The 22,687-nt window shown below is 39.4% G+C and overlaps 1 protein-coding gene across 1 annotated transcript in view; it reads left to right on the forward strand.

Annotated features, from left to right (window-relative positions):
• The window catches only part of PHYH (phytanoyl-CoA 2-hydroxylase), a gene marked incomplete in the record, with an annotated part of 29,241 nt that extends 8,380 nt beyond the window's left edge, over positions 1–20,861 (forward strand). The window contains 6 exon segments of the mRNA XM_027772450.1: positions 1–130; positions 2,318–2,399; positions 3,999–4,180; positions 13,960–14,109; positions 17,413–17,547; positions 20,545–20,861. Of these exon segments, the coding sequence (XP_027628251.1) occupies positions 1–130; positions 2,318–2,399; positions 3,999–4,180; positions 13,960–14,109; positions 17,413–17,547; positions 20,545–20,598 (733 nt within the window).
• Between the last annotated feature and the right edge of the window lie 1,826 nt (positions 20,862–22,687).

A 22,687-nucleotide genomic window follows, 5' to 3' on the forward strand; every position in this document is an offset into this window, starting at 1 on the left:
AGCAGGAATAATGTTAATGAGAGATGTGACCATCCTGAACTCAGAAGATGCGCTGAGTGAGAAAACAGTTTCAAAGGTCCAGGAATTCCAATATGACAAGGAGCTCTTCAGATACTGCACTCTCCCCCAGGTTAAAGACTATCTTTGTTTCTAAACTGTTTAATGAGTATACCAGACTTTAATTCTTAGAGTTAATTAAACTTTAATTCTTGATTCTAAATGTTAAGTTCTTCAAATTAGTATGAACCAAAGACATTGCTAAGGATTTCCAAATTCCTATGAGGCACAGAATAGCTTCCTCCCCAAAACAAAGAATTATTCTACCTAAAATGTCAATCACACCAAGATTGAGAAACCCTGCTATAGAATTTGCTCCTCAACTATTGCTTAAAAACAGGAATTCTGTGTTAGAGCCCTTCTAAGACTCGATACAGGCAAATCAACAGGGATAAGATTGCTAGAGTTACTATTTGTAAATCTTTTCTCTTTGGGTTTAACAAATCTGGTCATTAGCAGTATGAGTTTGTTTTTAAATTTAAAGGAGTTTTTGGTTTGTTTTGTTTTTGTTTTTTATTTTTTAGAAATATCATTCTTTGGGATCAGCCGTTGGTGTCATGGTTAGGTCACTGGACTCCCACATAGTCAACTGTGGTTTGAATCCCAGACCCAGTGGTTGAAACCATATGCTACATAAATGTATGTGTGTGCATGCCCAAAATTCCATCATGGCCATCCCTTCTGGGGGGGGGGGTGATTTCTCACTTTCTCTCTGTCTCTGTCTCTCTGGTGAGCACACACACCTTATAGCAAAAAATCTCTCTCTAAAAAGAAAGAAAGAAAGAAAGAAAGAAATATCATTCTTTAAGAGTGTGTCATATTTATGAAAAAAAATCCACGCAGTATATAAGGGTATAAAATGAAAAGTAAAGGTTTCCCCTATCCCCGGCCCACTCACTGTTAAGTTTTTTCTATTTTCAGCTGGAATTTTTTTATGTATACCAAGTATATTTATACCCTCCCACTTTTTTTTAATCCCTAGAAGATACATAAGCTTTCCAGAGAGAGACAGGAAAAGGGAGAAAGCACCCCCGACCCAATGGGACATGGTCGTACCACACTCCTTTCATGTCAGGATTTGGGGCATGCACACACACCTGCCCAGTGTGTTTTTCAAGCCAGCAGAGCCAGGATTCAAACATGGCCCTGTGGAATTTGACTCCCTAAACCACCAGGCTATGAGGCTGACCTTTTTTTCTTTCTTTCTTTCTTTTTTTTCTTTTTTTGGAGAGGTTTTTGCTATAGGGTGCATGTACTTTCCAGAGAGACAGAGAGAGACAGAGAGACAGAAAGTGAGAAATCACCCCCCAGGGAGGATGGCCATGCCACAGTCCCTTCTCCTCCATTTTCCTCTCGGGATCTTGGGCATGCACACACACGCGCCTGGCATGAGTTTAAGCCACTGGATCCAGGATTTGAACCGTGGTCGACTACATGGGAGTCTAGCGACATAGCCATTATGCCAAGTGCTGGTCCTGATGGCCCTCTTTTCTTTTCAAGGTTATTTTATGTCTTTCTTTCATGAAGGAGAGACAGAAACAGGCAACCTCAACAGAGTCTCTCTATACTGCAATCCTCTTCCCTCCCCTATCTCAGCCTCCAAGCTAGTCATGATACAGGCACTCCCAGCACATCCATGTCACCCTGGGACCCAAGCCTTCCATGTGGCCCCAGTATCATGCAGTAGCATCCTCCCAATCCATGGGCGAGACCTGCTTTTCTTGTCCATACTCTCCTGTCCTTCTGCCTAGTTTACAGACCTTGGTAAAGAGTTGCTAAGGCAACTCTGGTGAGTGACTGCCCTGCTGTCAAGTGTCTGAGCCCCAGTTCTGCTTTCTTCATTGCTACATATCAACTGCAAACAGTAGTGGGCCTTCCCTTGGGCTCTCCTTATGTGGTGTCTCCAAGAAGGAAGTAGAAACTGCTACCTCCCTAGAAAACCATCTGTGGCCTAGGGACAAAAGAGCTACTCCTATCCTTCCTGGTTGCTATCTCACAGAATCTCTTTCTTATAGGAAAAAAAGAAAAAGGAAAAAAAATTACATTCCCAATTGCACCTAAAAAGCCTACTTAATTCAGCATGTTGTAAATTTAGAATGATGTTCAATTGATGAATTTTTCATGTTTTGTTTGCAGTGTTGTGAAATATCATGGGTTTGTAAAACTATTGTGATCTTGGTTCTTGTATGGATAGTTGTTATTTGTATCACTTGCCTATTTTTATGATTTCCTATGAGTATTTTTTTTTCCTTTTTCTTAGATTCTAAAATATGTGGAGTGCTTCACTGGTCCCAACATTATGGCCATGCATACAATGCTGATAAACAAACCTCCAGACACTGGTAAAGTTCCCTTATTTGTCATGGAGAGGCAAGAAAAAAATGGTTTAATTCAAATATATAAAATAAATTTTGTAACCGTTGCTATGCATATAATTGTCCATCTTTGAGTGAGGTTTCATTACTTAAGTCTTAAAATAGCTCACATGATAACACTGAAGTGTTGTAGTGATTTCAGATGTTAACTGTGGGGTTATTGCTGAATTTTCAGAAGCCAGTTCCCCAAAAATGCAGCTCAACAAACCTGCCATAGACTCCTGCTGTTATCAGCCATTCTTAGCTGCGATAGTGTGGGTCCTGCATTCCTGATCTGAAGATATTTCTATACTTTCATTATTACTAAAATTAAAAGTATTATTATAAATCATACACTGTAGTTGTTCTTTTTTTAAATTAAAATTTATTTATTTTTATTATTTTTTAAAATTTGACCAGAGAGAGACAGAGAGAGAAAAAGAAAGGGAAAGTGAGAAAGGAAGCCCCCAGGTGTGGAACTCGAACCACAGTTGGTCATGTAGGAGTCCAGCACCTTAACTATCATGCCATCTGTTGGCCTCTATAGTTGTTCTTAAAATGTATGTTCCTGCTAAAATGTAGATTCTAAGACCTCACCTTGAAAGAGTCTGACTCAGAAATAGAACGCAGGTTTCAGCATTTAATAACCATCCTCAGAGATTCTAATGCAGATGGCTCTTGGACCACACTGAGAAATCCTTATCTACCATTAGGAGAAATCAGCCAGGAGAGAATCCTTTATCCTCTTATACTTTTTCTTCTCCTGATGGCTACGGGAAGTTTATGTGATAGGACTGTAGCATGGCTTTACCAAATCCCTTATAGAGAAACAAGACATTGGGACCAGCAGTTAGCGTAATGCCTATGTCGCTGAATTCTCATGTAGTCGACTGCGGTTCGAGTCCCAGACCTGGTGACTTAAACTCATGCCGGGCATGTGTATGTGCGTGCCCAAGATCCTGAGAGGAGAATGGAGGAGAAGAGAATCTGGCATGGTCATTCCTCCTGGGGGGTGATTTCTCACTTTCTGTCTCTCTGTCTCTCTCTGTCTTTCTGGCGAGCGCATGCACCCTGTAGAAAAACTTCTCAAAAAAAAAAAAGACATCTTGTCAAAGAAGCAAATTGAGAGATCAAAACTAGAGAACATGGCAATGAGGTCATGATGACTCTGACTGGACATTGATTGTACCCAGAATACCTATAGTTCGTGAGGAAAAACCTCTTAAGAGAACTTGGGATCTTCAAACTTGACTCTACCACTCTTGTCAATTTTTTGGAATGCATATTGCATGATAGATTCAGTGCCTATCACAGAGTTACAAAGGCGTCAAATCCAGAGACAAATGACATACTCACGCCTCGCTAGAAAAAAGTGCTCAGCTACTAGTAACCCAGGAGAAAGGATAGGATTTGGAGCCACTATACTGATTTTGCATTCCAGTTTGGTGCTTCTCTCTTTGAGGCTGGTTCTCTATAGTGTTCTTTCACTTGCTTGATTTTTGTAAGGATAGGTCATTGTTCTGGATTTTCAGGCAAAGGATAAGAATTGTGAGGTCCAGCATCTTTTAACAATAAGTTCCATTTCAGGCAAGAAGACATCCCGTCATCCTATGCACCAGGACCTGCACTATTTTCCCTTCAGGCCCCCCAATCGAATGGTTTGTGCCTGGACTGCGATGGAGCACATTGACAGGAACAATGGTTGTCTGGTTGTGTTGCCAGGCACTCACAAAGGTTCTCTGAAGCCACACGATTACCCACCGTGGGATGTAAGTCTACCTAGGCTGAGGCTTGCTCAGGACCTTTTATTGTTTGTACTTTATATACTATACATAAAACACTTACTAATGAAATGGAATTTCCTTTTGTAGTGAAACACTGCCCCAAAATTTGCAATTAGGATCAGGGAAAGTTAGAGGTGTCAGATAAAATGCTCATCCTGTTGTTCTTTCAACATGTGTTTGAAGCCAGCCAATGTGGGGAACTTGGGTAAGTGCTGCAGAAGATCTGAGACTAGAAAACCTAATCTCAGGGGGGAGACATAAACACTGCAACCTCAGTGTGATGACAAGTGCCAAGGAAATCTTACTCACTACTGATGTTTCTCAGAGCAACGAAGGGGGAGAGTTTGTACCCAGTAACTGCAGAGACCAGCAGAGGATCTGGGAAGAGCTGGCATTGGAGATGAGCTTTGAAGAGCAAGGTAGAATGTCTTTTACACAGAAGGGTTGAGGGCAAACGTGGTTTTACTAAGGAGGTGGAAGGACCAAGAGAGCTCCCAGTCTAAACAGGTTCGAGTCTGGGGTGCATTGTGGGGAGCAGCAGTGGTGAGCCTGGAAAGGTACATTAGGGTCGGAGCAGAAAGGACTTTGTTATTCTAATAAATCTGCAGCTTATTTTGAGAGAAAAAGGGATTTTTTGGAAGCTGGAAGAGGTTTTTAATAAAAAAAAGCTTTATTGAAGTATAATTGTCACATAATAAATTGTACATAATAATAAATTACATAATAAATTGATAATTTTTGATACACACACACACACACACACACACAGCTGTAAAACCATCATAACAAGCAAGATAATCTTCCTCCCTCTTCCTGCCCAGGCAATTACCAATTTGGCTTTCTTTCTTTTTTTAAAAAATTATTTTACTGAACCATCTTTTTTTTTTACATTTTTATTTCATTTTATTTCTATTTCTTTCATATATTCAATCATGTTACTTAGCTTACAAAGTGAATATTCCAGCATGTGTACATTTATCACCAGTCCAGTTCACCATTCTAGAAAGTTATCTTTAATAAACAATAATCCATTTCTTTGACCCATAATTGCCTTGCCTCTCCATTTTTCTCCTTAATGTCCTTCCTCAGACTCTATTCCTTCACCCACCATCTTCCCACACTCTATCTGGTATTCATAACCATTTACGTAGTTTATATAACCTTTAGTCATTCAGTTTCAGCCATAGAGTGCGTTTAAGTGGATAAATACAGTGTCTCTCCTTCATCGCCTGCCTGGTTTGTTTCACTCAGCAGTGAATCTTCCACATTCATCCACGTTCTGTCAAAAGCCAGGGTCTTGTTGTTTTTTAAGGCTGGTTAGTATTCCGTAGAGTACATGTGCCACACTTTTTCAATTCATTCATCTGTTTGTGGGCATTTGGGTTGGACCCATGTCTTAGCAATTGTGAATAATGCCGCAATTAACATGGATGTGCAAGCACTTTTCCGACTAAGAAATCTTCTGTCCTTTGGGTAGATACCAAGAAGTGGGATTGCTGGATCTCTGATAATTCTATTTGTAGGTCTTTGAAGAATCTCCAAGTTGTTATCCAGCATGGCTGGACCAATTTACATTCCTACCAGCAGTGCAGGAGAGGTCACCATACCAATGCCAGCACTTATCTTTTTTTTTTTTTAATCTTAGTCATTCTTACTGGGGTTAGGTGGTATCTCAGTGTAGTTTTGATCTGCATCTCCCTTAAAATGAGGAATAATGAGCATTTTTTTCATATGTCTTTTGGCTATTCATATGTCTTCCTTAGTGAGTGGTTTTTTTTGTTTTGTTTTGTTTTGTTTTTCAACTCATTCTCCCATCTTTTAATAGGGTTGGTGATCTTTTTTCAGGACAGCTGCTTGAGTTCCTTGTGTATTCTGGTTATATTATCTGATGCATAGTTTACAAAAATATTTTCCAATTTGGAGAGCTGTCGATTCACACTAATTACTGTGTCTTTAGCCATGAAGAAACTTCTTAATCTGATGTAATCCCACTTGTCTATTTTTTGGATTATTGACTGTACTTTGGGGATCTTATTTAAGAAGTCTTTGCCTACCCCAATGTCTCTCTAGTATTTTCCAGCATCAGTTTTATAGTTTGAGGTCTTAGGTTTAGATCTTTGATCCACTTCAAGTTGATTTTTGTCAAAAGCGAGAGGTAGGGGTTCATATTCATCTTCAAGTGGATATCCAGTTTTTACAGCACCATTTGCTAAAGAGGTTTTCCTTTCTGCAATGGATTGAGTGGTACTCTTTGTCAAAAATCAGTTGGCTGTATGTCTGGGAGTTTATTTCTGGGGACTCTGTTCTGTTCCATTGGTCCACCTTCTACTTCTGTGCCAATACCATGCTGTTTTGATGACCACAGCTTTGTAGTATATTTTTGGATCAGGGAATGAGATGCCACCCACTCCACTCTTCTTGTGCAGGATTGCTTTGGCAATACATGGTTTTCTATGATTCCAGACAAATTGTATGATTGTCTTTTTTAGATCTGTAAAGAATGTCTCTGGCACTTTGATTGGGATTGCATTAAATATGTTGATTAATGTAGGTGGAATTGCCATTTTGATTATATTAATTCTTCCAATCCAGGAACATGAGATGTCCTTCCACTTTTTTTATGTCATTTTCAATTTCTTTTTTTAGCTTCTCGTAATTTTCCTTGTGGAGGTCTTTAACTCCTTTGATTAGGTTTATTCCTAGGTATCTTATACTTTTTGTGGCTATGGTAAAGGGAATGACTTTTTTCAGTTCTATCTCAGTCTGCCTGCTGTTTGTATATAGAAATGCTATAGATTTCTGTATGTTGATTTTGTATCCTGCACCTTTACTATATTCATATATTACTTCCAGGAATTTTTTCATGGATACCGTCAGGTCTTCTATGTATACAATCATTTCATCTGCAAATAGAGATAGTTTTACCTTTTCTTTTCCTATTTCAATGTCTTTTATTTTATTCTCTTTCCTGATTGCATTGGCGAGGATTTCCAGTACTATATTGAAAAGGAGTGGAGAAAGTGGGCATCCTTGTCTTGTGCCAGTTTTTAATGGAACAGCTTTCAGCTTTTCTCTGTTCAGTATGATGTTAGCTATGTTTTTTTTTTAAAATAGCTTTTATTGTGTTTCTGAAGTGACCCTTCTATGCTGATTTTGCTGAGAGTCTTGATCATGAAGGGATGTTGTATCCTATCAAATGCTTTTTCTGCATCAATTGATATGACTGTATGGTTTTTATCTTTCTTTCTGTTAATATGGTGTATTATACTTATGGTTTTTGTGTATGTTGGACCAACCTTTCATTCTTGGAATAAAGCCTACCTGGTCATGATGTATAATCTTTTTTTATGTTTTTGGATACTATTTGCAAGTATCTTGTTGAGAATCTTTGCATCTATATTCATCAGAGATATTGGTCTATAGTTTTATTTCCTTGTCCTGTCCTTATCTATTTTGTGGATAAGGGTGATGGAGGCTTCATAGAATGAATTTGGGAGAAATTCACCCTTTTGTATTGTTAGAAATAACTTGAGCACAATGGGGGGTTAACTTTTCTTTAAAAGTTTTGTAGAATTCAGAGGTGAAGCCATGAGGACCAGGGCTTTTCTGTGTTGGGAGGTTATTTATTACTAATTCAATCTCCTGGCTTGTTATGGACCTTTCAGACTTTCTGCATCCTCCTGGTTCAATCTTGGTGGATTATATGTGTCCAGGAATTTGTCCATCTCATCCAGATTTTCCTGTTTGTTAGCATACAGTTGTTCATAGTGTCCTCTAATTATGGTTTGTATTTATACTATGTCTGTTGTTATATTGTCAGCTTCACTGCAAATTTGATTACCTGATTCCTTTCTCTCTTCTTCATAATAAGTCTCACTAGTGGTGTATTGATTTTTGTTTATATTTTCAAAGAACCAGCTTTTACTTTAATTTATTTTCTGTATAGTTCATTTATTTTCTATTTCATTTATTTCTGCTTGGATTTTTATTATTTATTTTCTCCTGAAGTTTTGTGGATTTTTTGCTGTTGCTTTTTCAATTCTCTGAGGTATGATGTTAGGTGATCCATTTGCCTTCTTTTCATCTTCTTATGTGCACTAGTTGCTATGAACTTGCCTCTTATGACTGCTTTTGCAGTATCCCAAAGATTAAGGAAACTCATGTCCTCATTGTCATTGGCCTCCATGAATCTTTTTATTTCAACCTTAAATTCCTCAGTAGTAGTGAAGTCATTCAGGAGTAGGCAATTTAGTTCCCATGTATTTGTGTATTTTTGAGGATTTCTCTTGAAATTAAAATCAAGTTTGATTCCATCATGGTCAGAGAAGTTGCTGGATATAGTTTCTATGCCTTTGAATCTGTAGAGGCTTGCTTTGTGCCCTATCTTGTGGTCAATCTTCGAAAAGGTTCCATGGGGGGTGGTGAGAAAAACGTATATCTCATGGTTTTTGGGTGGAAAGTTCTATACATGTCTGTTAAGTCCATTTGATTTATTGTATCATTTACATCCTTTATCTCTTTACTTATTTTTAGCCTTGATGATCTTTCCAGAGAAGATAGTGGGGTGTTGAGGTCTCTAACAATTAGTGTGTTACAGTCTATCTCTCCTTTTAGGTCTAACAGTATTTTCTTCACATATTTGGGTGCTCCTGTGTTAGGTACATAGATAATTATTAGTGTTATATCTTCTTGATGAATTAACCCTTTTACTATAATATAGTGTTCTTTGTCTCTTCGAACAGTTTTTGTTTTAAAAGCCTATTTTGTCAGAAATTAGTATCACTATTCCAGGTTTTCTTTTATTCTCATTTGCACAGAATACCTTTTTCTAGTCCTCCACTTTTAGTCTATGTGTGTCTTTATCCATGAGATGCATTTCTTGTAGGCAACAGATAGAGGGTTTCTGTTATTTTTACCCACTCAGCCAGTCTGTTTCTCTTGATGGGAGAATTTAATCCATTAACATTTAGTGTTATTATCGATATTTCCAGACTTGCATCTACATTTAAGTTGGCTATTGTCTTGGTTGTCTTTTATTCCTTATTTCTGGCATTTCATTCTTAGTTTTCCTGGAACAGGACTCTCTTCAGAGTTTCTTGAAGAGCTGGTCTGGTGTTGGCAAATTCTTTCAGGTTTTATTTGTCTGAGAAGATTTTAATCTTTTTTCCCCATATGAAGGATAATCATGCTGGATATAATAATCTTGGTTGAAATTGTTTCTCTCTTAACACTTTCAATATGTCTTCCCATTGTTTCCTTGCTTGCATTGTTTTTGTTGAAAGGTCCGGAGGGACCAGCAGTTGGCGTAATGACTGTGTCACTGGACTCCCATGTAGTTGACTGTGGTTCAAGTCTCAGATCCAATGGTTTAAACTCACGTTGCATGCGTGTGTGTGCATGGTCAAGATCCCGAGAGGAGAATGGAGGAGAAGGGATTGTGGCATGGCCATCCCCCCTGAGGGGTGATTCCTTGCTTTCTGTCACTCTGTTTCTCTCTGTCTTTGTGTCAAGCACCTGTGCCCATCTCAAAAAAAAAAAAAAAAAAAAAGAATGGTCCAGAGTTGGCCTGATGGGATGACCTTTGTAAGTCACTTGTCATTTCTCTCTTGCCAATTTTAGTATATTGTCTTTATCTGTGGGCTTGGCCAGTCTGGCTAAGATGTGCCTTGAGGAAGATCTTCTTGGTTTGATTCTATTTGGTGTCCTTTTTATTTCTCAGGTCTGGATGTGTGAGTGCTTCTCTAGACTTGGGAAGTTTTCTTCCAGGATATCATGGAATAAATTTTTCATGCCCTTATTAGTTTCTTCACCTTCTGGGATACCAATTATTTGGATGTTTGGATGTTTAATGGAGTCTTGTATTTCTTGTACACTATCCTCATTTTTTGTTATTTTATCTATCTTGATGTCTTTTTCTAGGTCAGAGGTTTTATCTTCTACATTGGAGATTTGATCTTCAGCATGGTCTAATCGACTTTTAATACTTTCAAGAGAGTTTTTGATTTCTTGTATTACAGACTTCATCTCTAATAATTCCATTTGGTTCTTTCTTAGAGGTCCATTTCTTCTTTTATATCATGGAAGGACATCCTAATCTCCTGTAGCTCATTGTCTCTTTTCTGGTCCAACTCATAGAATTTTGTCACCATGAATGTTCTAAATTCTTTCTCTGACTTTTTGGTAACATCTTCTGTTTTTTCCGAGATGGAGGGAAGTTATTGTGTTCTTTTGATGGAGACATATTTCCTGGTTTATTCAGACCTGAGGCTTTTCTTCTACTTCTAGCTATTGGGAAATGTATTCACTTTTGGATACCTTTTTGGAGAACGTATCTTTGACTGGGAACAAATGTGCTTTCCTTTTGCTGTGAACTGATGTATGCTGAAGTCTCTTTTCTGCTGTGTTTTGCAGTGTGGTCTGCACAGGAGGAGTCTTCTATTCAGGAGTCTGAAGAGCAGTCTCTCCTTTTTCCCAGGTGGTTAAGTAAAAAGGAGGATCCTAGGGAGCCTCACAGTACCAGGGTATTTGAAAACTGTGATTCTAGACCTGTCTAGCTCCTCTTGGTGCATGGAGTATAAGCAGGAGATGACAATATAAGATGAAAGAGAAAAGAGTATGAAAGAGAATAAAGAAAATGTCTCAGAGGGCTGGAGATGGAAGTGGGCTCTTCCAGAGAGCTGGGGGCAGTTCTGTGGGGTAAAGAGAAGTGAGAAATTAACAAAATAAAGGAGAAGAGAAGGAAAAAAAAAAGCCTATCTTGCTAACAGAGAAAGGGTCTCTGGGGTTGGGAAGCTGGAGTTGGAGCTGGGGCTGGGGACCCTACCTCAGTGTCCCTTAGGCCAGGATCTGGAGATGGAAGTGGGCTGTGTTAAAGAGCTGGGGGCAGTCCTTGCTAACAGAGAGAGGGTCTCTGGGGTTGGGGAACTGGAGCTGGAGCTGTGGGGCCCTGCCTCTGTGTCCCTTAGGCCAGGGGGCTGGAGTTGGAAGTGGGGTCTGCTGGAGAGCTAGTGAACTTTCTTTCTTTATTTATTTTAATTTGACCAGAGAGGGACAGAATGAGAGAGAAAGAGAAAGTGAGAAAGCAAGCTGCCAAGTTCAGGACTCGAACCATGGTCGGGCATGTGGGAATCCAACACCCTTAACCACACCACCAGCCAGCCCCTTTTTCCTTTTTTTTAAAATTTGCCAGAAAGCACATATGCTCGCCAGAGAGAGAGAGAGGAAGAAGGAAAAATTTTCTCCCAGCAGGCTCTGGTCACACCATAATCTCTTCTCCATCTCTCCATTCTGTTGGGATTTGGGACATATACAGACACACACACACACACTTAGAATATTTTTTAGGTTGTAAGATCTGGGACTTGAACCACAATTAGCCATGTCATATCTGAGTCCCTGAATCACCAGGCTGTGGGCCAACTACCCTGAGTTACTTTCTGCTACTCTAGATTAGCTTGTGTTCTCTAAAATGTTATATAACATAATGCTATAATATTTCATTATTTTGGTCTGGCCTTTTTCACCCAGCATGTTTGTTATGAGACATATTGGGGCTGTGGTGTATCAGTAGTTTGTTCATTGCCATTGCTGAGTAGTGTTCCTTTGGGTGTCTGGATCATGGTTTGTTTATCCATTCTGCTGTTTATACTGTGGGACTTTGAAATTCTTTTAGTCTATGCATGATGCAGTAGGCCAGTTTGTTCATAACAATAATCTAATAGTCTAGCATAGATGCATTGGAAGCAGAGTTCAGTGGCAGAGAAATCAGAGAAGAGACCATGAGCAGTTTAGGTCTAAAAGGAAAGATGGTGAAATCCCATGATGACTGTCAAAGTGGAAGGGAATGCCTGTTTAGTTTTTAAAGATGGAACTCCACCCTTTGCTTGGTTTTAAATATGTGTGGAATTAGGACACAGGAGTAGTGGTGGTCAGACATGGAAATGGTGGGGAGACAAAAATATACACGTGAAATAAACTCAGTATTTTAATAAAGTGAAAAATATTAAAGAAACAAAAAGTGGAAGGGAAACCTGTTAAAGCAGTAAGACTGAGTTGTGGTTCTGTAGATGTGAAAATCCTAGCTTATAGGACGTTTTTTTTTCAGAACTCCTGCTGCACTAATGGTTAGTGTTATGTGAACCATGGTCGACTGTGTGGGAGTCCAGCAATGTAACCATTCCACCATCTGCTGGTCCCTAGCCTTTTTTTTTTTTTTTTTTTTAAGTCACATATTGTCAGGGCTGGTCTGATCAGCTTAACTTGGGTCACATACCTACTGTGGCCAGGAAAGGACACTAAATCGAAATCTCAACACTATCTAGTAGAGAAGTGGTCATTCCAAAAGGAATTCGGGACTCTCTAAGGAAGAAGAATGGCATGCTTCCCTATCCTGATTCATAAGCTTTCATTACTTTCCACTTTAGTATCTTTATAAAGATATAACTCATGACCTATAGCAATAACTAACTTTGAGAATAATTTTAAGCCAATACTGTTTTTATTTGTTTTGTTTTTCTAGAGGGTGCGAGGGCTTGCCAGAGAGAGACAGAGAGAGGGAGAGGAAAAAGCACCCCCCACAGGGATGGTCATGCCGTGATCCAGTCTCCTTCTCTCTCTCCTTTAGGGTTTTGGGCATGCACACGCATGCGTCTGGTGTGTTTCTCAAGCTACCAGGTCTAGGACTAGAACTGTGCTATGTTGCTTCAACCACCAAGCTACAGAACCAGCCTGCAGATACTATTTTACTGTACTGTTCTTTCTTTTCTCTAGATGTGACATAAGTGATCTTGAGTTAAAAAAAACTGAACATTTTCTCCTCCCTATTTTGGGAGAATAGTTAGCCTCTGAAATACATCCCTGAGTAATAGGAAGAGGAATGGTTTGTATAAGTTCTAGGTGAAGAGAATATCATGCTGGGAAAGACTGATTATGATGTAGGCTGGAAATGTCAAAGCAAAGGTATCATCTACATTAACCACAAAAGGCAAAATTCCAAAATTTCAGTGCTTTATTTTATTTTATTTATTTTTTTAAAGATGTTTATAGCAATGTGACTTAAAAAAAAAAAAAAGGCTAGGGACCAGCAGATGGTGGAATGGTTACATTGCTGGACTCCCACATAGTCGACCATGGTTCAAATCCCGGATCCAGCAGCTTAAAACTCACGCTGGGTGTGTGTGTGTGTGTGTGCATTCCCAAGATCCCGACAGGAGACTGGAAGAGAAGGGATTGCGGCATGGCCATGCTCCCTGGGTGGTGATCTCTCACTTTCTGTCTCTCTGTCTCTCCAGTGAGTGCACATGCCCTATAGGAAAAACATCTCTTAAAAAAAGAAGTTTGGCTAGAGGGCACATGCACTTGCTGGAACGAAGGAGAGAAAGACAGAAAGAGAAAGTGAGGAGGCATCCTCCTCCTAGAGGATGGTAACAGAACACTAAAATCCCTTCTCCACTTCCTTTTCTGGGATTTTGGGTACACACGCACACATGACCAGTATGTTTTTCAAGCTGCCAATTTGGGACTTGAACCATGTAGTTGGCCATGTCAAATCTAGCTGCCTTATACCACACCACAGCCTGGCTGAATGAGACTTTAAAACCAGACACCTTATATATATATTATTTTTTAATCAAGAATATAATTTAGGTAGCTCTTTCTTTCTCCTGGAAGAACTTAAAGAACCCCTGCTTTCACCAGTAACTCACTAACAAAGTGTTTAATAGTGCTTCCTCAAAGACACACTTGGCTTCTCTTCTTTGTTCTAGGGAGGAGTTAATATAATGTACTATGGAATCAAGGACTTTGAAAAAAACTGTCCTCGAGTGCACTTGGTAATGGAAAAGGGAGACACTGTTTTCTTTCATCCTTTACTCATCCATGGATCTGGTCGAAACAGAACTGAAGGATTCCGGAAGGTATGTATTCACATTGCTGCAGTGTCCAAAGATGAATGTACTAGAAACAAAAATTTTAGGATATGTTAAAATTTAAAATATTTGTGACTTAGCTGATAGCCAAGTTTTTTTCACCCCTTAACCTCAGTGTTTTCAATTTAATCATTTCATTGTCTACATTTTAAAATGGACAGAATTTCTCCTAAACTTTCTGATTTCTTACTTTTAAACTCAGCAGATGTAACCATATGGCTGGCTCATATTTCAATCAAGAAATGTTGTTGTTAATTCTTAATATTGAGGCTCTTTGGGGCTTCATGGAGCTTTCTAGTTCATTACATGGTTCCTGCCCATCCTTACAGTCTCCCCTGGGTCAGGGATTAGGTGCCAAAGTTAAACTTCCATTTATTCCTAATTCCCACCGCAGTCATCAGGGCCAGAATTAGGCTGAGGCAAAGTGAGGAACTCTTCTCAGGGTTGAGATTTAAGGAGATACCAAGAAAACTCAGAAGTCAAATAATATTTTAATTAAATATTTATGAAATTCAAAATCAATACAGAAAATCCACACTGTGTGCGATGCCAGATTTTTTTTTTTCCAATTTCCTAAAGGGTGCAAGCACTTACCAGAGACTGAGAGAGGAAAAGTGAGAAAGCACCCTGGCCACACAGCAATCCCCTTTCTTCCATTTCTCTTTTGGGGATTTTGGACATGCACACACGTGCCTGGTGTTTTTCTCAAGCCTTTGAGTCTGGGAGTTGAACTGCACACTTGGCCATGTAGAATACAGACACTCCAACCACTAAGTCATTAGCCTGCCAACTATTTAAATAAAAGTCAAATTTGACCCCCCACTAGCATGACTCTTGGAGCCACATGTGAGTAGTAGGTGCAATTTTCCAGTATTTTTTCAATGACTTTAATGCTCTAGAAAAATATTAACCATTATTACATCAAAACATGGTTATAGGATTTGCTCATTTCTCCTTTTGCCTTGAGCTCTGATAGGGCTTTGTAGGGGGCACTGGAGTTTACATGAGAAATGAAGCTTGCGGGACCAGCAGTTAGCGTAATGGCTATGTCGCTGGACTCCCACGTAGTCGACCACGGTTCGTGTCTCGGACCTGGTGGCTTAAATCCCATGCCGAGCACATGTGCATGCGTGCCCAAGATCCCGAGAGGAGAATGGAGGAGAAGGGATTGTGGCGTGGCCATCCCCCCTGGGGGGGGGATTTCTCGCTTTCTGTCTCTCTGTCTCTCTCTGTCTGTCTGGCGAGCGCACATGCCCTATAGCAAAAACCTCTTAAAAAAAAAAAAAAGAAAAAAGAAATGAAGCTTGTGACTCCATTCTCTAGAAATTTGATTTCTGGACAATATAGAAATTCCTTCTGACAGGTGAGATCACCTTAAGATAATTGTGACAAGATGAGTTTCAACCAAGGCCTTGCAGTCTAGTTCTGTTTATAACTTTTTCTAGAAAGGGAGAACCAAGGGACCAGCAGTTAGCATAATGACTATGTCACTGGACTCCCACGTAGTCGACCATGGTTCCAATCCCAGACCCGGTGGCTTAAACTCACACTGGGCACGTGTGCGTGCATGCCCAAGATCCCGAGAGGAGAATGGAGGAGAAGGGATTGCAGCGTGACCATCCCCCCTGGGGGGTGATTTCTCGCTTTCTATCTCTCTGCCTCTCTCTGTCTGTCTGGCGAGCGCACGCGCCCTATAGCAAAAACCTCTCCAAAAAAAAAAGAAAGGGAGAACCAAGTAACTTCATTCAACCTTATCCTCAGAAGAAAGCAAATTAGATAATATCTGTTGATGATATTGGCCCTAATATGAACCTTTGATTTGAGAGGAGCTGTGTGTATTATTTTGCTTCTTAAGGTATTTTCAATTTTTTTTTCATAATCTGTTGATGTCGAAACAACAACCCACTCCAAATTTAACTAGGAAACTAACTTCTGTGACCAAGACACTTCCCTGATTAATACACATCACTTTTCAATTACTTGGTTTTTTTTTTTTTTTTTTTGGAGAGGTTTTCACTATAGGGTGCATGCGCTCGCCAGACAGACAGAGACAGAGAGACAGAAAGCGAGAAATCACCCCCCAGGAGGGATGGTCACGCCACAATCCCTTCTCCTCCATTCTCCTCTCAGGATCTTGGGCACACACGCACACGCGCCTGGCATGAGTTTTAAGCCACCGGATCCAGGACGTGAACCGCGGTCGACTACGTCAATGACTTGCTTTTAATTAGTGTATGGTTGATGCTGCTGATCATCTATGGACAATTTATCACTTAAGGCAAATAAATAAACATACCTTGTTGAATAGGCACAGTTTAGCCTCGAAACCAAGAAGCTGATCTTTTTATATTTCTTTTTAGGACTTTGAGTTGTCCATTGATCAGGAAAATCAAATGCCAAAATAACTAAAGGCCTCTCACTCAGAGGATTACTCTCCCTGTTCCATATGTACTTTTTAAAAATAAATACCATGAGTGGTTGAAATCTTTTGTAATTTTGCCATTAGTCTTTAGCCAGGAAATTTTAAAAAAAGAGACTGAGCTTCAAAAATAGATTTAAGGTAAACAAGATTATTATGATAATAAATAAAAAATAAAATTTAAAAAGAAAGAGTGAAGTAAGCCAGGCTATGTAAGAAAGATATTGTATGTATCCACTTAATATATACCGACTATCTGCACTCTATGGTAGAGAGCAAAATATTGGAGGACATAAAAGCAGTGAAAATACTTAAGGTAAATAAGACAGTGTGGAATGGGGGAGGTGAAGAGAAGAGGATAGAGAAAGATAGCAAGTGAACAATAGAGAGGCAGGACGTCAGTGGGACACAGATATGGCTTATCACCTGTTGATGATGACATGAATAGTATTCTCAACTGGATTGGTCTGAGAAGTATTGCATGATGGGTAAAGTCTTTTTACAAGCAAAAATGAGAAATAGTGATTGACTGGTTAAAAAATAATTGGAATAATAATAATGAACAGGAAAAACAATGAAAAGATATTGAATGTTGAAGCGGGGATTTTAATGTCTCAGTATTGACTGACATGCATGGCATTCCCTTTTGAAAAAGCAATGTAATACACTGTAAAGTTATATGCAATTCAATGTAATATAAACAAGATTATGATGATAATAAATAAAAAATAAAAATAAATAGATTTAAGGTCCAATGAATCAGCCTCAAAAACTGAATAAAATAATTGACTTTATAAAAGAAGGATTCCTTACTTGGTTGCTGATATGGGTGGTATGTTTTTCTCCAATATGAATTTGCTCCCTTCGGACAGTCCATTTCCTGCCATTTCGCCAGTGCCAATTGCCACTACATCGATGTCAAGGGCACCAGTCAGGAGAAGGTGGAGAAGGACATTCAAAAAATAGCAGATAGATTCCAAGGGGCTGAAAGCACCGTTAACTTGAAGGTATGTTTCTATGAATATTTTTTTTCTTCTGATGCTTAGTAGTTCTCATACCTAATTTAATTTGGAAGTGTAGAATATGTGGATTCACAGGTCATTTCACAAACATTGCAGAGTCCCACTAAAAATGACAATGGCATTTCAATTTGTACTTGTTTCTCTACATGGAAACTTGAGATTTTAGAGCTTTTTTTCTTTTCTTTTCTTTTCTTTTCTTTTTTTTTTTTAAATTTTATTTCTTCCAGGAGAGAGAGCCAGAGAGCCAGGCACCTCCAACAGTGTCCTGCATGCAGTCTCAGCTGACTGGGGTCACAGGCACAAGTGCATGCCCAGCGTGCTCAGAGGGGGCCTGGCATGTGAACATAGGACCTTTCTCATGAGGGTCCAGCTGCATTTCTGTGGCACCTTCACCTGGTCACACAGTGCTGCAGCTTCTTTATGTCTTTGGGCTTGTCCTGTGATATGTAGACAGTCCTGTTCAACATAGGATAAGAACGAAATAGAAAACAGGAGTAGACGAGACAAAATGAAGGAAAAAACACCACCCCTGAAGGCATAGAAGGAAGTTAAAGGTTTGGGATCTCAACCATGGGCCTCCTCTATTCGTACAGAAGAGAGAGTTTACTCATTAGGAAATCCAGTAAGACTCCCAGAGAGCAATTCTCAAGCATATTTTTGTTTTGAAAGATTTGCATCTAGAGTTTCATGTGACATGCTTTGTTTGCATGTAGCAGAGATTAAAGGTTACTAATGTTATGAAATATAAATTTAAAAGATTTTTTAAACGACTACTAATGGGGGACCGGCAGATGGTTACATCGTTGGACTCATGTAGTGGACTGCAGTTCAAGTCCCAGACCCAGAGGCTTAAAATTCACACCAGGCACATGTGCATGCATGCCCAAAATCCCGAGAGGAAAATGGAAGCGAAGAGATTGCGGTGCGGCTATCCCCACTGGGATTGATTTCTCACTTTCTGTCTTTCTGTCTCTCTAGTGAGCTCATGCACCTTATAGCAAAAATCTCTCTAACAAAAAAAGACTACTAATGCTTCTCAATAAGGCGTGTGGAGACAAAATTTCATATTCTTTCCTAATTAATACATGTCATTTATAAATTATTTTTAATTAGTGCATATTCGATTATGCTAATCATCCATAGATAAGTTATCACTTAAGTCAAACGAATAAGCATATTCAATTTGTTTTGTTTCGTTGGTTTATTTTTTAATTTTTGCCAGAAGATGAGTGTGCTCGCTGGAGAGACGGGGGGTGGGGTGGGTGCGGGGGGAGGGCAGGGAATGAGAAAGCACCTACTATGCGGATTGGTCATGCTTCAGTCCTTCCTCCTCCATTCTCCTTTCGGGATTTTGGGGATGTACACAAGTGTGCCTGGCATGTTTTTCAAGCTGCTGAGTCCACGATTTGAATCATACCATCAGCCATGTGAGATCCAGCTGCTTTAACCACCATGCCACGGGCTGCCCCTGAGCTTACATTTTTTAAATTTGTGTTATCTAATAATAAATGTGTGGATGCATAGTCTGAACGTAATGAAAACCCCAGGCTATTCAGCATGTCGTATGTCATGCCTACTTAAAGCATGCCACCATGCCACTGGGAGTCATCTTCTAAAATATCCCCCCAGTTCTAGAATCTTGCTTCTCCCTTTAGGAACTATGAATGTGTCATATGTTTGAACATGCACTGATTTCACATTCACAGATCCTGAAAGTTCTTGTCCTTCTATTCCCTTTGGCTAGTGCTTACAATACCTTTAATAGCCAACATATTTTGTCAGTTGGAGCTTTGGTTTAACATCTTGAATTTTAAGGAAGGAAAAAAAAGTATGCACTATGTATGAGGTTTCAAAGGTTATGCTAAATGAATACCTCCAGTATTAAAGTTACTCTGTAGGTTGTACAAATAGTTTATCAGATTTACTTAGAATAACAATGCCAACCAGCTATCTAATTCTTTATAACATACAAAAATACTTTCATATCCTTTTTATTTTCTTCACCAAAACTTCATAGAGCAGTCAATATGTCTTCTACTGCTAATGTGAAAATGAGGCTGGCTTAATTTACATAAGTGACAGCACTAGATTTCAGTGTCAGTTCTAATTCTAAAATCATTATTTCCCAAGTACCTTATTGTTTACTCAAAGATAACCAAGAACAGGCCCTGCCGCTGTGGTGCAGTGGTAATGCAAGTGTCCTGAAAGGCTGGAGGGTTTATGGGAATAGTGGGTTGGCCCCAAAACACACCAGATATGTGTGTGGATGCCCAGGATTTCAAGTAACTAAAAAACTAGGGAAAGGAGATTTCAGCATTGTGAGACCCTGTTGAGGATGCGTCTCTCTCTTTCTCTTGCTTTCTTTATCTTGCATGTACACATGGTTTCCATCTTTAAATGTATATATATATTAAATTTAAAAGTAAACAAGAGAAGCCAACAGGTGGCTTGGTGGTTAAGGCATTGGACTCCCACAGACCAACCTCAGTTTGGGCCCTGACCTGGCGGCTTGAAAATCACACTGGGTGCATGTGCGTGAGTGCCCAAAATCCCAAGAGGAAAATGAAGGAGAAGGGATTGTGACATGGCTATTGCCTCCAGGAAATGATTTCTCACTTCCCTCTATCTCTTCCTGTTTCTCTCTGGCAAGCACACGTACCCTACAGGAAAACCTGGAAAAAAAAAAGTAAACAAAAAATAAGAACATCTATTAAGAGTAAAGAGAAAACCCTCAAGTAAACAAACCAGTAACTCATGACACCATTTTCACTGTTATGTTCCAAACAAGAGTAAAACACTCAAAATGGTTCAGGCAAGTCACATAAAGCCAAGCAGGAATATGGTAGTGAACTGTTTTCACTGTGTGACAAAACATCAGAATTTCCCATCCCTGTTTAACCATTTGTAGAGGCTGTTTCATCTTATGATGAATATGTGATTTGAAGTGTTCCATAAGCTCATTCTGTTTGTTATTATTTCTAGGATATTTGGAGGTTTCGAGCTCAACTGGTGAAAGGAGAAAGAGTCAACCTTTGAAATAGCCCTTTGATATAATTCTTTTAGAAGAAATCAAAATAAAACAAGCTAAGGAAAATGTCTTCTTAATGAAATGATGTCATCTTTTCTATCACTTGCTAACAAAATCAAAAAACATGTATTAGATACTTAATTGCATATTGTTGATTTTGTAGTGCAATAGCGTTGCTTTCATGGAAGTAAAACCAGTAAAAGTGGAATATAACTGTTTTAAGGAAAACTAATTTAAAGTTACAACTAATAAAGGTGATTAATGAATAATTTATGTGTGTTAAATCCATGTGTTTTGTTTTATTAGCTCTTTACTCAAGTAGAAACAAATATTTTGAAACTCAGGGTATGTTGAGTTAAAAAATTTTTAAAAATTCTTTTATTTAAATTTAAGGAAAACCTGGTGACTAGAGAGAGAGACAGTGAGAGAGAGAGAGAGGGAAAGTGAGAAAGCAAATCACCAGGTCCAGGATTCGAACTGCAGTCAGCCATGTGGGAGTCCAGCACCCTTAATCACTGTGCTGCCTGCTGACCCTGGGTATGTTGAGTTTTGTGTCCTTCTTCTGGTCAACCCTCTACCTTTCAATCCCCCATCATGAGAGCAAAATGAAAGCAGTTTTTCCCAGTTGAAGAAACATTCTCCTAAAAGGATCCAAAAGTGAATGCTTCTCCCAATGGCAAGAAGTAGAAGAGCCTCAGGTCTGAATAAACCAGGAAATATATCTCCATCAAAAGAACACATCCCTGGGACCAGCAGTTGGCGTAATGGCTATGTTGCTGGACTCCCACGTAGTCGACTGCGGTTCGCGTCCTGGACTCGGTGGCTTAAAACTCACGCCGGGTGCGTGTGCGTGTGTGCCCAAGATCCTGAGAGGAGAATGGAGGAGAAGGGATTGAGGCGTGGCCATCCCCCCTGGGGGGTGATTTCTCGTTTCTTTCTGTCTCTGTCTGTCTGGTGAGCGCACACACCCTATAGCAAAAACCTAAAGAAAAAACCCCCCAAAAAAAAAAAAAAAAAGAAAGAAAGAAAGAAAGAAAGAAAGAACACATCCCTGACACATTCATGGCTCCTGTGATCTAGCCATTTGGGGGAAAACAGAGAAATGAAAATTTCCCACTGATAATTCGGCCTCCAGCATACAAAACTCGTGTGGTAGGAAGACCTCTTTCAGGCCTCCTTTCTCTGTATCTGTCTTTATTTTTTAAGGTGAGGCATTTTTCTGGGCCTTCCGCCCCCTCCTATCCCTTTATCTTGTTAATAATTCCCTCTCCCCCTCTCAATCCAGGAGAGGTGGAAGGGAACAGAACAGGCCTTCTTGAAGAGACACCTTCATTGCTCCTGCAATGTAGCCATATCGCACGGTGGTTTTCTAATTTTTGGATTTTATTGAAATTTTTTGAATATTAATTTTTTTTAGTTTTATTTAAAAGTTTTTCTCTTTGTTTTTTTCTTCTCTTTTTCTCTGTTTCTTTTCTGTTTTTTTTTTTTTTCTGTTGTTTATATTGTTTCCTTCTCTCTGTTTCCTTTTCTGCACACTCCTTGACCCTCAGATTGAACTTCCAAGTTGGGAAGAAACTGACCATCCACCAGATGACCAGAAATCGCTGCAGGACCACAAGAAATATGAGGAAGCAGGAAAATACCTCTTCCACAAGGGTAACGGATAGGTCCTCTTTATCCACACACAATTCAAAGAAAATCTTTTTTGCTGTTGTTGGTATTGTTTCCCTCTCTCTGCTTCTTTTTCTGCACACTCCTCGACCCTCTGATTGAACTTCCAAGTTTGGGAAGAAACCGACCATCCACCAGATGACTAGAAATCGCTGCAGGACCACAAGAAATATGGGGAAGCAGGAAAATACCTCTCCCACAAGGGAAAAGGATAGCTCCTCTTTATCCACACACAGTTCAATGGAAATCATGGAAATGTCTGATAAAGAATTCAGAACATTCATAATGGCAAAGCTAACAGAGATGGAAGAGAAGAGAGACAAGGAACTGCTGAAGAGGAAGGAGAAAGGAGTTGAAGAGTTCCAGGAGGTGAGGAAATTCATGCTAGATCTAAAAGAGGAATTTCACACTTTACAAAAGAATCAG

Source organism: Tupaia chinensis, unplaced genomic scaffold (assembly GCF_000334495.1).
Source record: "Tupaia chinensis unplaced genomic scaffold, TupChi_1.0 Scaffold000275_1, whole genome shotgun sequence".
NCBI lineage: Eukaryota > Metazoa > Chordata > Mammalia > Scandentia > Tupaiidae > Tupaia > Tupaia belangeri.